Source organism: Alternaria novae-zelandiae (genome assembly GCF_023758075.1).
Source record: "Alternaria novae-zelandiae strain BMP 2774 chromosome Unknown scaffold_12, whole genome shotgun sequence".
NCBI lineage: Eukaryota > Fungi > Ascomycota > Dothideomycetes > Pleosporales > Pleosporaceae > Alternaria > Alternaria novae-zelandiae.
Window position 1 is genome coordinate 991,267 of NW_026056972.1, and position 15,175 is coordinate 1,006,441.

Below are 15,175 nucleotides of genomic sequence, written 5' to 3' on the forward strand. Positions count from 1 at the left end.
TCTAAGTAACTCTGTATTCATCGTTGAACTTGCTCGCTCGCTTGCATTAGCTCACGAGGGGTGAGTCTACAAAATCGCAACATGCGAACAACCGAGGATTTGGTTCACTTCATTTATTATCTTTACACGTATGGAACGAAAGACGATCCCGCCACCTCTTCCGCCACCTCGGCGTGCGGTTCACATGACATCGAGCGCCTCCAATAACCCGGAGATCTCCTCTACAACTTCCTCAACGCACTGTCCAGCATCTACAGGTATCACATCCGTCTCTGATACATCAGCCGTCTCCCAGATGGCCAGCTGACTCTCCACCATATTGTCTTTCATGTAATGACCACCTCTTCCTTTCGTTCGACGCACAAGCTCTTCCGGCTCGACTTGCAAGTCCACAAACACAACCCGTATCTGTTCATCCATCAAACCCCGGAACTGATCCCGATATGACTTCTTCAACGCCGAACAGGAGACGAATACGCGCTCGTGGTCTTCCTTAGTCACTGTATCGAGCGCTCGCTGTCTAACGCGCGCGAGCCAAGGGGCGCGAGCGACGTCATTGAGGGGAGTACCGGCAGCCATCGATACGATGGCTTCTTCGGTGTGTAGTTCGTCGCCCTCGATACAAGGTGCTTTGAAGTGAGTGCCGAGGCGTCGTGCGACAGTGCTTTTCCCGCTACCACAAGGCCCGGCAACTACAATGACAACGCGTCTCATCGGCTTCGCGACTAAAGTAGTACGTATCTGCCAGGCAGCACTCTGGAATTGTCTGACAAATGTCTTCACAAAGGCTGCATCCAATACAGGCGCTGTCTCGAGAGAAGGCGAGAAAGCTCTGGCGACAGTGGTATCATATGTACGCGAGGGACCGAAAACGTCCTTGTCGTACTTAGATGCGAAGAAGTCAGCAAGCTTGATGGGTGGGTTCGCTACGGCATCCTGATTGGACTCGCGAAGCCTGCGCACCCATTCCTTCGGTTCAACTTCATCAAATTGGAGGCCGGCTTCTCGAAGGGCAGGAAGTAGATCGTCGGTCCAAGAGAAGGTCTTTGCGTTGGTGACATTCGCCACTACAGATCCAGCGTCGCTGAGCGAGATCTCCGTTACGGCTTTCGCAATAACATCGACTGGTGTCCAGCTTGGGGATTCTTGCAGTCGAGGTAGCGCACCGACAGTAAGAGCAGACTGCATCATGAGCGGTATTGCTTCAGTTGAGTTCCACACACCATGAACAGTGTCCGCGACGATCTGACCGACACGTAGAATTCGCGCTTTGACACCGGTCTCCTTCGCTGCCGCCAAGCACAAGTGTTCGGCAACACATTTGCTCTGGGCATATCCCATGCTCTGAGCCCAGTCAAGCTCGGCTAATCGCTCAGGCGTGCGCATATCGGGGCATCGTGCGACGGTACTGACCGAAGAACAAAAGTCGAAGGATGCCGGCTTGGTTGATGATGAAGCCAGGCAGAGGTCAATCAGGTGACGCACACCAGCAATGCAGTCCTTCTCAAATGACATCAGGTTCTTGTTAAAGTTGACGCTCCATGCGCAGTGAATAACACTGGTAAGACCTGAAGCAACACGCGCATACGTCGTATCGTCTAAGCCGAGATGGGGCTCGGACAAGTCAGAAGGTATGGCTTGTATTTTCCTGCGTCCGGAGAGCGAAAGGGTGTGGTACAACTTTCGCTGTATGAGAGACTCTCGAACCCGGCGAGCTGCGGTCTTGTAGTCTTTCGCTCGTACAAGACAGTAAACTGTGTCAATATCCGAGCGGTGGAGCAGTTGTACGAGAACATGAGCGCCAAGCGAACCGGTCGCACCAGTAAGCGCAGCTTGACGTCTAGCAATGGGCTCGAAGTTGCTGTATTGAGCAATAAGGTCTTGCATTTGCGCAGTGACCGACACAACTTGTTCTTCTTGCCCGGTGCGAAGACTGTCGAGATGTGCGGCGAGAGATGCAATAGAAGGATGGTCAAATACCACATTCTGGCCGAGCTTCTTGTCACCGATGTCAACGTTCTTGAGAATCTCCGTCCGGATTTGGATCGATTGCAGCGAGTCCAGACCTAGCGAGAAGAAATCTGTGGTACGTCCGACTTCCCCTGCCTGCGTCAACTGTTTGGCCAGGACAGTACGTAAGAAGTCCTCAAGTTCCGGAACAGTCAATGTTTTGAGATCTCCTTGAGCCGTTGCGGCGGCATCATATGCGTTGTCAATTTCTTTGGCATATTGCTTGTAGAATTGCTGTCTTATCACACTGCCTTTGTCGGTACGTGGAAATTGACAGCCATACGGTAGGATCTGAACCATGTCCCTGGATATCCTGGCGTACGCTTCGGCCGTCTGATTCGCAGCCTCAATAACGGGCCAGATCTCATCCACGACTTTCGATTCCGGCATGCCCTCGATTGCTGGGACGACAAGAACGCCAAGGTATGGTCGACCTGAACCAAAGACAACCGTCTCGGTTACAGCTCGATGTGACCGGATCGTTCCTTCCATCATGACTGGATTGAACTTTTCGCCATTCACCAATACGATTGTATCATCGAGACGCGCAATGTATTTCCATGCCTTCTCGATCGTAGGGTGCGGTTCGAACAGGTCTTTCGTGGCGTAACTGCCATCTGGTAGGTTCGAGGCGACCTTCGCTGGCCAGCCCGGCAAGACCGTGCATTCGTAGAGATTGGGTCCGCGTGATACCCATCGAAGATACGGCGATAATTTCGGCGACTCGCGAACGTAGTTCCATACCTTATCGTCGGCAGGTCGGAAGGATGTCATGAGTTGGCCTACTTCTGTGCTGCTCATCGTAAGCTTGGCTTTGCTGTAAGTGATCACATGAAACTTACGCCCCATAGTGGCCGACAAGATTGACCCCGCTGTTCACCAATAGGTCGCCCAGCGTGTCTGGGCAGGCACTCCCTCCGTACATGACGATCTTGAGTTGCTTCAATAGCTCGATCCCCTCATCTGTCTCAGAGAGAAGCTTGAGCGCATAAGGCACACCATAGAAGATCTCAAATCTATGCTGCCTCAATATCGTAGCCAGATAAGATTGGGTCAGGGGCAGGTCGGCGTTGTAGATATGGATGGATTTGCCGCTGTATATCGCGCGGAAGAAGTTGCAGATGCCGTGATTATGATACAGGGGAAGGGTAATGAATGCTTTCATGTCCATACTAATGGCATAATTGGCGATTGCACTTCGCTGTGGCTGGTATATTGGCTTCGGCAGTCCGGTAGAGCCTTTCTTCACATTAGCTCAAACACCAACAGACTGTTAGATAAAACATACCACTGGAGTGTATGATGTAGATGTTGTTTGAGGCTTCGACTGTATGGTCGAGCTGGTAGTCAAGGCGGGTGTCTGCATGGACTTCAACAGGAAAGTTGTAAGTGTCAGGCCTGGCAATTTCGCCGATCTGCAACCCTGGTATGGCTCTCTGAGCGTCGATTGCAGATCGCGCATATCGTGAATCTGCCAGCAGATAGGTGGTTCCGGTGGTAGTGATGAGAGAGTCGATAGCTGCTTGGGATATACGCGTTGAAAGGAAAAGTACCGTATGGCCGAGTTTGGTAAGCGCGAGCATCGAGACAATGTAGTCCATATTACTTGGTCCGAGCACGGCTACTGTGGTTGGCGTCTCCGCAGAACTCGATCTTGTAGGGATGAAGGTCTGATAGTGTCGAGCTACTCTGTACGCGAAGACGTCCAGCTGCTGCATGGTGTAATCCACGAAGTCAACCCCAGAGCTCGGATACGATACGATGGTGACATGAGGATCACGACGCGCGCGATGCCGGACGAGCGCATCGACTGTTTTTATCGAGGATTCTTCCGGTTGAAGGAGGTCGTCTCGCGCATGTCTGATTGTAGATGGTGGTGTTGACGGCCGTAGTGGCGCAGGTATAGCTATCTGCGCCGGTGCCATGGTGATTGTGGCTTGTAACAAAGGCTTGCTCGAAGAGATAGGAAAGAGAGGCTGTGCTTTGAGAGGTCAAAACCGATGCTAATCGTCGAATTATTATCTGTCGGTTCTTCCTGTGCAGCTGCGTTCCCCGGTTTCGACCACAACGTTGGGGTGAGGTGGAGACTTGCATACCTGCATACATCCGAGGGGCGGAAACACTTTTGATTTGACCGGATTCTTGTTAGCTTCGGAAAACCATCCGCGTCTGAGCTGATTAGATGATTGTCGTGATCGGGCTTGGTGCAAGAACTACTTTCCCCGCAACTAGCTTTCTCCAGGAAACCGAAAAACCGGGGTGCCACATGTTTCTCCGCAATCCCACTGCCATCAACATGGTGTGCCGCGATCAGTGTCATGTGTATAAAGCTTGTGGCATCCGACATTGCTGATAATCATCGCATCCCGGGTTTCGCGTCAACCTGGTATACTTCATTCCTCTTTTCCATTCATCGCAATGTCTCCATCAATGGACAAACACGAAATCCAGTACATCGATGAAAAGGCAGACTCCATCGATTCGCCCAAGCCGCATCAGATCGTCAAGATCGACAACTTCCAAGTTCTAGGTCTGGCACCTGAAGATGCGGACTTTTACATCAACTACACGGAAGAGAAAAGGAAAAGAGTGATCCACAAGGTAAGCAAACCGCTGATGCTGTACGTCGGGTGACCCGCTGATCATTCGTAGGTCGACATTCGCTTGGTGCCGATGCTTGCAGTCCTTTATCTCATCTCCCACATCGATCGAGCGAACATTGGCAATGCGAAGATTGAGGGCATGGTCACAGATCTGGGTCTTGACGGCGTGCAATGGAACATCGTGTTATCGGTGTTCTTCGTGCCGTACATCCTTCTCGAAGTCCCATCCAACATTCTCTTGAAGAAGTTCAAGCGTCCATCCTACTACCTCGGCATACTCATCGTCTGCTGGGGTATCATCATGACCATGATGGGCGTGGTAAAAGGCTTCGTCGGTTTACTGATTACCCGTATTCTTCTCGGAGTGTTCGAGTAAGTTTGCGGCATAGCACATTGTTTCTGCGCTGACGAGATACAGAGCTGGATTCTTCCCAGGCGCGATCTATCTCTGCTCTTACTGGTACATGCCAAAGGACCTTGCGACGAGGATCTCATACTTCTACTGTGCTTCGGCATTATCCGGGGCATTCAGTGGTCTGCTTGCTGCGGCCATCGCCAAGATGGATGGTGTCGGGGGCTACGAAGGCTGGAGATGGATATTCATCTTGGAGGGGATTGTCACCGTCGCCCTCGGTGTCTCGTGCTTCTTCCTCCTGATCGATTCTCCTGCGTTGAGCGGACGGTGGTTGAAACCCGACGAGATCCGCTTCCTCGAACTCCAACGATTCATCAAAGACGGCGGAAGATTCGGAGAGGAGCAAAAAGAGGGCTTCAAGTGGAGCGACTTGAAAGCCGTGCTATGCAACTGGCGCCTCTATATGCAAGCATACATCTTGCTTTGCATATCGGCATGCTCATATGGTATGTCTAACTCGCAACACGACCAGACACTGGCTAACAGTATGTAGGGACCAAGTTCACCTTGCCTACCATCACAAAGAGTATGGGTTTCAACAACACTAACGCCCAGCTGATGACGGTACCACCGTACGTGGCTGGTGCTTTGAGCTCCATCTTCTTTGCGAAGCTCTCGGACAGGTTTTACTGGCGTTTGCCGTTCGTTGCCATTCCTCTCTCTTTCATCTTCATCGGGTACGCCGTAGTCATCTCATTCGATGGCGATCTGGGTGGCAATATCGGCCCGGCATTCTTTGCCATCATCCTGACATGCATGGGCATCTACCCCATTCAGCCGGCCGGAAGCAGTTGGGCAGCCAACAACCTTGCTCCATCGTCCCGCCGTGCTATCGGCGTTGCCTTCAACATCTGCGTCGGTAACATCGGTGGTGTCATCGGCAGTTACATGTACCTGGAGAGCGAGAAGCCCAAGTACTACACTGGCTTCGGACTGTCGCTCGCGTTCGGCGCGACCGGCTTCATTGTCGCATTTCTCCTGGAGTTGTCATACAAGTGGGGCAATACGAAGAAGGCGAGGCTTAGCGAAGACGAGATTCGGGCGAAGTTCACGGATGAGGAGCTCTTGAACATGGGCGACAAGTCGCCGTTATTCCGGTACACTCTGTAAAGCAGGCGTTGTGGCTTTGGTTGCTAATGTTTCGTATCGGCGGAAGTCTTAGAATCGACTTCTGTGTCGGGAAGGAGCTTTATCGCGAGCTCAGTGACCGCGGGTAGTCAAGGGTCAACTTAATATTAAAGTGCATCCTGAATGTACACACATTTTCTGCTTGACCAGGGTGATAACTCTGGATTCATTGTATACGTCAACGTGGATTTTCCATCTCGCGTCCATGAACTTCAGGAACACAAAAGCATTACGATGCGTTATTGACCCAGGCTGAGATATCGTCCACTTCGGGAAAAGGACCGAAAGCAGAGGCATCGAGGTCAAGCCAGTCAGTTGTCTGCCAGTCATCGAGAAAGTTCTGCAGCCCTGGTGTCGTCATATCCATCGGGCTACCAAAGAGTGGCTGCCAGTTTTGCAAATCCGGTTCCTGTATCGCGTCTCCAACCAAAGGCGGTGGAATTCCGCCATTGACCGTAGCTGATGATGCTGGTACTGGCTCCCGATGTGGTATGGCTGTTTTTCTCTTTGCTTCTGTGCGGAGTTCCTGCAGGATGATGCTGTATCGTCGCGAGGGTGAGTTCGACGCTGTTGCCTGAGCGAGATGTTGCAAACAGCTCTCGGCTTGATCTAGAATCCCGCGAGGATCCTCGGCTGAAGCCGTGTTATGGATACTCTGTTGAATTGCCCACACATAGACCACAACCAAAGCACAGAAACAGACGTAGTGGGTCCACCAAAACGCATGAAACAGTCGACCTTCCCGCGCCATACGATTGACTGCTTCTAACACTGATCTTGCCGCTGCAATGCACTCTGTGAGACTGTCTTGGGCAAGACTAGTCATCTCTACATTGCTACGCCTGGCATTCTTGAGGAGAAACGGGCGATGGGCTAGAATTACAGCATGACAGTAGGACAGTTTGAGTGCCGTTGCCTGCCGTCGAAACGTAGGAATGAGACTGCTAGGGTTGACGGCGCCAAGGAAGGGTGGTAGCGATGCTTTCCACTGGCGCAACTCTGCCCCGAGGCGATGAGAGGCTGCAAGTCGGACCTGATCCGGCACCTGATAAGGGATTGATCAGTAGGTTGAGCTGGAGGGTGTGATGTGCTAACGTACTGGTTTGATCGAATACACCTCTCGGGATATCTTTTCAGCAATTTGTGCCAGCCGCGCATGATACACGAGCGATTCTATGTGACAGTCGTCTGTGTTCGTAGTGTTTGGACCGGTGCTGGTCATTTCTTCGTCATTGACAGCGTCGGGGAAATCTTGGTCGATATCTTCATCGTGGTAGTGTCTGGGCCGCCCGAATATGACACCGAGATATTTGTCCAGCGTATAAGCCACCCAAAATGTGCGCTTTCTACACTGTTCACCTATGTAGTCGCGTTTGGCGGCATTCGCTTGACGTTTACGATCGTCTCTGCGATGCAAACCCAACGCTGAAATAATCTGTAGGGCATGGCCAAACGTATACCACGCTTGGTTGAAGCGACATGACATGAGAAGGTACAGGACCTGTATAAGCCTGCATTGAGCTGACTCAAGCTTTGGAATACCAGTCTCGGATTGTGTAAGTCGAGACGCCTCAGAAAAGAGCATATCACTCTGTGACTGCATGTCGGCTTGAGGTGCTGGTGAAGGACCACTTTCGCTGCTCGTCTTTTCTTCATGAAACGAGGCAATGGCTAGTACAGACAGGACCACTGCAGTTTTAGCACGACCAATATCTACAGCGAGAGGTATTGTAAGTAAAATTAAAAAGGGTCTTCAATCAGAGTGATACATACCATGAAAGAGGGTTTGGTTGAGCTCTGCGTTCTTAGACACAGTTTCCAGCCAACATTCAACAGTTGGTCTGTGTAGCAGCCGATACGTCGCAATACATACATCAAAATATAGATGAAGAAGCTGGCGACTACGGTCCAGGGATGGCATCTGCAGTTGGCCACTTTCCAGGAAGGGCTTGTCACCAGCACTCATGAGTAGCTGGCGGTCTTCGTTGGAGCCTATCACGACCTGACTGCTTTCTTTGTTGGAGATGCGCCGCCATGCGCGACTCAAGAATGAGAGACCAGACGTTGAGTCGGAGTATTGCCCAGCTGCGATCTCAAGCCCAGGGGAAGCTCGCGAAGGAGGCTCCGTCTCCTCCCCAACGCGATGATTGCTGCCTACAGCCATACTCGGTGCGACACTGAGTATAGCATGAGGATAGCCTGGAACAGACGTGGTGCGCTGAGGGCTAGCAACGGCGGGACCAGAAGGGCGTGGGGAGACTACCTTGCCTCTCAGGTAGGCGGCTTCGTATTGGCATGTCTGGCCCCGGCGGATACAGCTCTCACATGGCTGGTCGCCGGAACACTTCGACTTCCTCGCCTTGCACACGTCGCATGCTCTCGTGACTTTCACCAATCGTTGCCTGGTATTGTTGGTTCCCTGCGCGGCGTCAAGGCTCCGCTTCTGTGGTACTGCCGTGTTGCTGGGTGTGTTTGACATGGCGGAGGGAGAAAGAGGCGGGCACGTTTCCGAGAATCCGTGCCGATAATTTAGCTCCGCTCGCCAACCTCCCCATTGCGTTCCCGAGGCACTTGGCGGAACCCGGATGCCTTAGTCCAGCCACTGCACGAATTAGAGGTCATCACAGGATGCAGTGCCACGCATCCCGCTGGGTCCTGTCCTTGCCCTGGTGTGGTCATTTGATGGTGCCTTCTCCGTCTCCGGTTCCGAATTTGTTCCGACAGCCTCGCGCCTTCGGTACCTAGGTAGTCATGGAAGATTCACTATGGATGTATATATCAACCAAATGGCAGTTCGTCCTGTCAAGACATCGCACACTATCTCTGCATTATACTGCATACCCCTGAACCCGTCCTGAAGCCCGCCCATCTGATTCCACCTAGGCATTACCGTATCGCGTCACGCTACAGCAACCATGCCTCTCCCCACACACTTCACCCTCAACACAGGCGCGCAAATACCGGCCGTGGGCTTCGGCACATGGCAAGCGAAGCCTGGCGAGGTTGAGCGCGCCGTCGAGACAGCGCTCAAAGCAGGCTACCGTCACATCGATTGCGCTGCCATCTACCGCAACGAAGCTGAAGTGGGTGATGGCATCAGGAGGAGCGGTATCCCTCGCTCCGACATCTTCCTCACTGGCAAGCTCTGGAATACCAAGCATGCACCCGAAGATGTAGAGGCAGCACTCGATAAGTCGTTACAGGACCTTGGTGTCGAGTACCTGGACTTGTTCTTGATGCATTGGCCTGTGTATGTTCAACGCTTGTCTCACCGCACGCACGATGTACTAACATGAACACAGTGCCTTCAACGGTGCTACGGGGAAGTGGTTCCCACTGCGCGACAGTGGCGTCTTTGACCTTGCCGACATCGACCCTGCCACAACCTACAAGGCCATGGAGAAGCTGCTCGACACTGGCAAGGTACGCGCTATCGGCGTATCCAACTTCACCGTCAATCGCCTCAGTGATCTTCTTTCCAAGACCGACGTTGTGCCGGCGGTAAACCAGATCGAAGCACACCCATACCTCCAACAGCCTGCCTTATTCGACTTCTGCAAGAGCAAAGGTATTCTCATCGAAGCCTATTCACCCCTCGGAAACAACCAGACGGGAGAGCCACGCACGGTCGACGACGAACTTGTGGGCAGCGTAGGACGAAGACTGGGCATGGATGGCGGCCAGCTACTTGCGAGTTGGGGCATTCAGCGCGGTACTGTGGTGCTGCCTAAGAGTGTTACACCCAGCAGGATCAAGAGCAACATGCAAGTCAAAGAGCTACCGAAAGATGCATTCGATGAGCTGAGCGGGCTGGAGAGACACAAGCGTTTCAACGTGCAGTCGCGATGGGGATTCGATATATTTGAAGAACTAGGCGAAGGGGAGGTACGAAAAATCGCAGAAGATTGTGCGGAGGAGAACAAGACAAAATTTACAGTGTAGATAGAAACATGTACTCTCATGAAGCCATCAAACCTGATACATTTCGAAACGTTCCAATGACAAAGCTTCAAGGCATCAGAATCGTAAATCGTGGCTTACTGTTTCTCAGACTCGCGGAACTTGATACGCATAACGGTCTTATCAATCGGGCGTGAGGTGATAGACATCGTCTATTGATAAGTTAGTCTCATACTCTTTGCGATGAATTACTAGATAGCTTACGTTAATCAACTCGGACTTTGTTTTGTACTTGCCCATCTCGTCCATGATAGGCCGACCGGCTTCATCTGTCTCAACTTCTCCAAGCCCGACCTTGACAAAGTCATATCGTCTCATCACACATGCGAGAATGACTCGGGCTTCCATGTTGGCGAGTTCCTGGCCAATGCAATTGCGGGGTCCTCGCTCAAAAGGTCTCCACGCACTGATGGGAATTTTGCTCTCGCCAGCACTTGATCCGTCGACTTCAGTAGAAGCGCTGCTTGTATCCGAGTCGCCGACCCAGCGCTCTGGGACGAACTCATTTGCTGTCTCTCCGTAAACTTTGGGATCTCGTTGGATGAGATGATGGCAGATGTATATGACGCAATTGTCGACAAGCACGTCCTCTCCGTCCGAGGTGCGTACTTTGAAGTTGTTGTGAGACATTCGGGCGGAAGCTGCTGGGGGCCAAAGTCGCAAAGCTTCTTTGATGCATGCAGAGGTGTATTTGAGCGCTTTCATGGTCTCATCTGGCCGTTTGAGGAATACATCGTGTGGTTCTGCGTCACCGAAAACGGTATCGTGCTCCGCGCGGATCTTCGCAAGGCAATCCGGGTGTATAGAGAGGGCGTAGAACAATCTCTGTAGGAGAATAGAGGTGGTATCGTGACCTGCAAAAAGAAACGATTTGACTTGATCCGCAGTACTTTGCAGGACATAGGGGGTCAGTTCATCGGTGCCTTCCAGCGCTAGCGCGAGTACCGATCGGTCTTTCTTCTCCTTTGTATGATGCGCTGATTTGATGTCTGCAAACTTCTCTACGACACATGCCTTTACAGCCGAGTCCAGTCGTCGGCTGTATATGTATTTCTTGGCGCGCATTACTGGGTTCAACCAGGATGCCATAAGACCGTTGTCCCCAGCATATACATTCTTCAGCGTACGGAAGTTTCGGACGATGGGATGGACATGTTCACTGTCGCCCTGGGCCTTGCAATCAATGTTAGTAACTAAGCCGCCGATGATATCAAATGTGACATCAGTGCAATAGCCGTCCATCTCGGCCGCGGCACCGGAGGTTGCCAATGCGTCCAGCTTTTTCATGAACGTTTGCGTTTTGTCAACCATGACAGGGAGCAACGAAAGCAAGTGCTGCGGCGCGAAGCCTGGATTGAAGGTCTTGCGAAGCCCTCTCCAAGATTCGCCATTCTCGCTGATCAGGGAATACCTCCCAATCAGGTCACCCATGCCCCCTTGAACAGTCGGAGATTTGGTAACGCTGTACTGCTGCGTCTTGCTGGCTCTGGAGACCTGCTCCGCCATCGCATGGGACGCAATGAGGAGAAGTGGAAGCTGTACAGGCCTCGTATCGAAGAACATGTATTCCGGGCTGCCTTGAGCCTTCCATATGTTTTCGAAAACATAGTCTGGCTGCTATCAGTGGTGACCATGCAGAGGGTTGTGGATCCTACCTGGATGAACGGTACTACTTATGTTCTTGTATTCCGCCGCGATATGGCCGAGATGTCCAAAGAGAAAACTCGATGACAGCTTACTGGGAATGTGCGCGAATCGCTTGAAGCGCCATTGGCTTACTTGGAGATACAGCAGCCACACGACAGCGGGTATCAGCGCTAGTATGGCGTACGAGGGATACGACATGACTGAATGAAGCAAAGCCCCATATGTTTCGACAGTATAGAGATGATTAGTCCGTTGTAGTCAGCTGGGTTGCTTTTGTTCGTGCGGTGTGAGGGTTGGCAGCTTACTGTAGGCTCCCGGGTCGTGCTCGGGCCCTCGGCGTTAGATGAGAAATCCAAGAATCGATGATGTAGACAGGGTCCGGACGAAACATCCAGCGAAATCGGCACGGCCCGAAACTACGCGCAGTATATGAAGACGCGAATACGGCCGCTACCTATGGATCATCCACACAGTAAATTCTACCATGACCATCTTTGAAGCCATACCACAGCCGTCTCAGGCGCGTCTAGACGCCTCCCTCACCGACGCGCCGCTGGACACCGAGAAGCTCGTGTCGCAGCAGTCTGCAACACCCCAAGAGAAGGCGAAAACGGTGCTGTACCTGGCATATGGCTCGAACCTGTGCAATGAAACCTTCCGAGGCGTGCGCGGTATCCGTCCGCTTTCACAAGTCAACGTACTTGTTCCCTCGCTGAGGTTGACCTTCGACCTCCCTGGCTTCCCCTACAAAGAGCCCTGCTTCGCCAACACAGCACTGCGGGTGCCGGACGCGCAAGACTACCACAAGGACCGATGGCACAAGGGCCTGGTGGGCGTTGTATACGAGGTGACGCTGTCCGATTATGCGCACATCATTGCGACAGAAGGCGGAGGCAGCGCCTACGACGATATCTTGGTTGACTGCTACGTGCTACCGCCCTCCGATACGGTTCCCACCACGCCCGATTCGAAGCCCTTCAAAGCGCACACGCTCTTCGCCCCCATTGTCGACAGCGAGAACAGAGTACAAACCACCGACCGCGTGAAGCGCCCCGACCCAAGCTACGCGCAGCCCTCGGCACGATACCTCAAGCTCATAACCGATGGCGCCGCCGAATGTAATCTTCCAAACGAGTATCAGGAATACCTACACAATATACGCACATACACCATCACGACCAAGAAGCAGGCAATGGGAAAGGCTATCTTCATGGGTATCTGGATGCCGTTTATCGCGTTCATCTTTGCGATGGGGAGGAAGCTGCAGGATAAAAAGGGAAGGTCGCCTTGGTGGCTAGCGAAGCTCAGTGCCATGGTCTTTGCGGGCATGTGGATCAGCTATGACAGCGTTTTCAAGAAAACATTCGGTGATGGAGAAAGGACGATAGGCGACTCTACATTGCCGATAAGCAATGCCAGAAGTGGGACGGGTTCTTCTACTCGACAAGATGCGGAAAGTGAGGGTTTGCTAGAAGAGTTTGTGGAAACCATGTACGAGCCACGAGCGATTGGGCAAAAACGCGAGCTTCAATAAGATGTTACAACCTAGACTAGCATTCGGAGGCGATGGACAATATATTCATGCGGCACAATTATTTCAGGTGAGGTTTCCAGGCTCCACCAAAATGTGTTTGCATGGAGCGCATCTGCCTTGCAAGTCCAATCTAGGATCCACCCTCTAGCTGGATGTTCTCCATCATCCCAGCAAGAACCGGCGAACACCGACAATGCCCGTCCGCCTCCGATAGAACTAATCTTAGAAAACAGAATCTTTCAAAAAAGCCAGAAACCGAATTTGTTCAAACATTTAATCCAACAAACTCATTTCCTAAAGTTCCCTATACAAACAAACCACAATGTGCAAATCAGCCACCCACGCCTTCCTCGCGGACCTCCCCAAATGCGAACACCACCTCCACCTCGAAGGCTGCCTCAGCCCAAGCCTTCTCTTCACTCTGGCCTCTAAGAACAACATCACCCTGCCATCTCCATCTGAAGATGTCGCGTACACTTCGCCCGCAACACTTACAGAACGGTACTCGCATTTCACGAACCTAGACGATTTTCTGGCGTACTACTACCGCGGCATCGCAGTCGTAGTGCATGAAGAGGACTTTGAGATGCTAGCTTGGGAGTACTTCACAACAGCAGCTCGAGATGGTGTCTGCCATGCAGAAGTTTTCTTTGATCCACAGAGTCACACGGAGCGAGGCATTGCCTTTGATATCGTGGTACGTGGTTTTAATGCCGCAAGGAAACGAGCGGAGAAAGAGCTGGGGATAACGAGTTGTCTCATCATGTGTTTCCTGAGACACTTGCCTGTTAGCTCAGCTGCGGAGACTATGGCAGCGGCTGTCAAGGGTGGGCACTTTGATCTCGAGAGCGGAGACGGTCAGGAGCGCGCTATTGCTGGTCTTGGATTGGATTCCTCAGAAGTTGGGTTCCGCCCGGAGCTCTTTGTCGATATGTATCGCGAGGGTGAGAAGAGGGGGTTGAGGAGGACAGCGCATGCGGGTGAAGAAGGAGATCCGACGTACATCAGCGGTGCACTCGACGCACTACACGCTGAGCGCATCGATCACGGTATCCGTCTTACCGAAGATGCTGAACTACTTCGTCGGGTAGTAAAAGAGGAGATACTCCTGACCGTTTGTCCGCTGAGCAATGTCTGCCTCCAAGCTGTGCAAAACGTCGGTCAAGTACCCATCAGGACGTTCCTCGAGGCAGGGGTCAAGTTCAGTATCAACAGTGACGACCCAGCGTACTTTGGTGGATACATTCTGAACAACTATTGCGCGGTGCAAGAGGCTTTCAACTTGAGTATGGAGGAATGGAGGACAATCGTGAGCAATTCTATCCACGGCAGCTGGATAGGGGAAAAGCGGAAGGCTGAGCTGCTGGGTCTGCTCGAGGCTTGCATGAGCAAATATGCTTGAGCATGTTTGTATAGCAGTTATGAGATGGAGGATCGGGGAGGTTGTCAGTGTGGTTTTGGAATTTGGAGCGCCGGGTAGTAGGGCACTGAACACCTCCTAGCTCTTCTACAATCTTTTAGTGCGTAGTCAGACCTTGAGCGAAGAGGTTCTGGGTGCCCTATGATATTCTTCTAGTTGCATGATAGTTCTATGAAGATAGTCTAGCTATACTAAAATCTAGCTATTTAGTCGAGCACACAACGACGATGACGTACGTTAGTCAATGGTTGGAGAGAATCTGAGGTAGCACTTTACTGGCAGGCTAATAACAGAACTTGGTTTCTGGGTCGTTGTTTCAAGGGCTTTCCTTCTGCGACCAAACACCATCTCATTGACCAGTACTGTGTAGTACCATGTGTCTGTATCAAGTCAGCATCACTCCGAGAACAGCTTTGGTGTCTCCCCATACACGTTTTCCAATAACACAGATAGATGAG

At 52.0% G+C, this 15,175-nt stretch overlaps 6 protein-coding genes across 6 annotated transcripts; 4 read left to right on the forward strand and 2 right to left on the reverse strand.

Moving 5' to 3' along the window:
* Positions 1 to 180: 180 nt before the first annotated feature.
* On the reverse strand, positions 181 to 3,935 carry J4E88_006447 (putative NRPS-like protein biosynthetic cluster; the record flags this gene model as incomplete). The annotated part of the gene is made up of 3 exons (XM_049400072.1): positions 181 to 2,803; positions 2,853 to 3,249; positions 3,299 to 3,935. The coding sequence occupies 3 exons, from the start codon at positions 3,933 to 3,935 to the stop codon at positions 181 to 183; spliced, it is 3,657 nt and encodes a 1,218-aa protein (XP_049254383.1).
* A 493-nt stretch (positions 3,936 to 4,428) lies between these two features.
* On the forward strand, positions 4,429 to 6,138 carry J4E88_006448 (uncharacterized protein; the record flags this gene model as incomplete). The annotated part of the gene is made up of 4 exons (XM_049400073.1): positions 4,429 to 4,611; positions 4,663 to 4,985; positions 5,032 to 5,474; positions 5,522 to 6,138. The coding sequence occupies 4 exons, from the start codon at positions 4,429 to 4,431 to the stop codon at positions 6,136 to 6,138; spliced, it is 1,566 nt and encodes a 521-aa protein (XP_049254384.1).
* A 2,933-nt stretch (positions 6,139 to 9,071) lies between these two features.
* Positions 9,072 to 10,098, forward strand: J4E88_006449 (uncharacterized protein; the record flags this gene model as incomplete). The annotated part of the gene is made up of 2 exons (XM_049400074.1): positions 9,072 to 9,406; positions 9,459 to 10,098. 2 exons carry the CDS (start codon positions 9,072 to 9,074, stop codon positions 10,096 to 10,098), a joined length of 975 nt encoding a protein of 324 aa, XP_049254385.1.
* A 95-nt stretch (positions 10,099 to 10,193) lies between these two features.
* Positions 10,194 to 11,961, reverse strand: J4E88_006450 (uncharacterized protein; the record flags this gene model as incomplete). The annotated part of the gene is made up of 3 exons (XM_049400075.1): positions 10,194 to 10,268; positions 10,321 to 11,726; positions 11,772 to 11,961. 3 exons carry the CDS (start codon positions 11,959 to 11,961, stop codon positions 10,194 to 10,196), a joined length of 1,671 nt encoding a protein of 556 aa, XP_049254386.1.
* Positions 11,962 to 12,247: 286 nt separating this feature from the next.
* Positions 12,248 to 13,297, forward strand: J4E88_006451 (uncharacterized protein; the record flags this gene model as incomplete). Its single annotated transcript, XM_049400076.1, has 1 exon — positions 12,248 to 13,297. The coding sequence occupies one exon, from the start codon at positions 12,248 to 12,250 to the stop codon at positions 13,295 to 13,297; it is 1,050 nt and encodes a 349-aa protein (XP_049254387.1).
* Positions 13,298 to 13,619: 322 nt separating this feature from the next.
* On the forward strand, positions 13,620 to 14,699 carry J4E88_006452 (uncharacterized protein; the record flags this gene model as incomplete). Its single annotated transcript, XM_049400077.1, has 1 exon — positions 13,620 to 14,699. The coding sequence occupies one exon, from the start codon at positions 13,620 to 13,622 to the stop codon at positions 14,697 to 14,699; it is 1,080 nt and encodes a 359-aa protein (XP_049254388.1).
* Between the last annotated feature and the right edge of the window lie 476 nt (positions 14,700 to 15,175).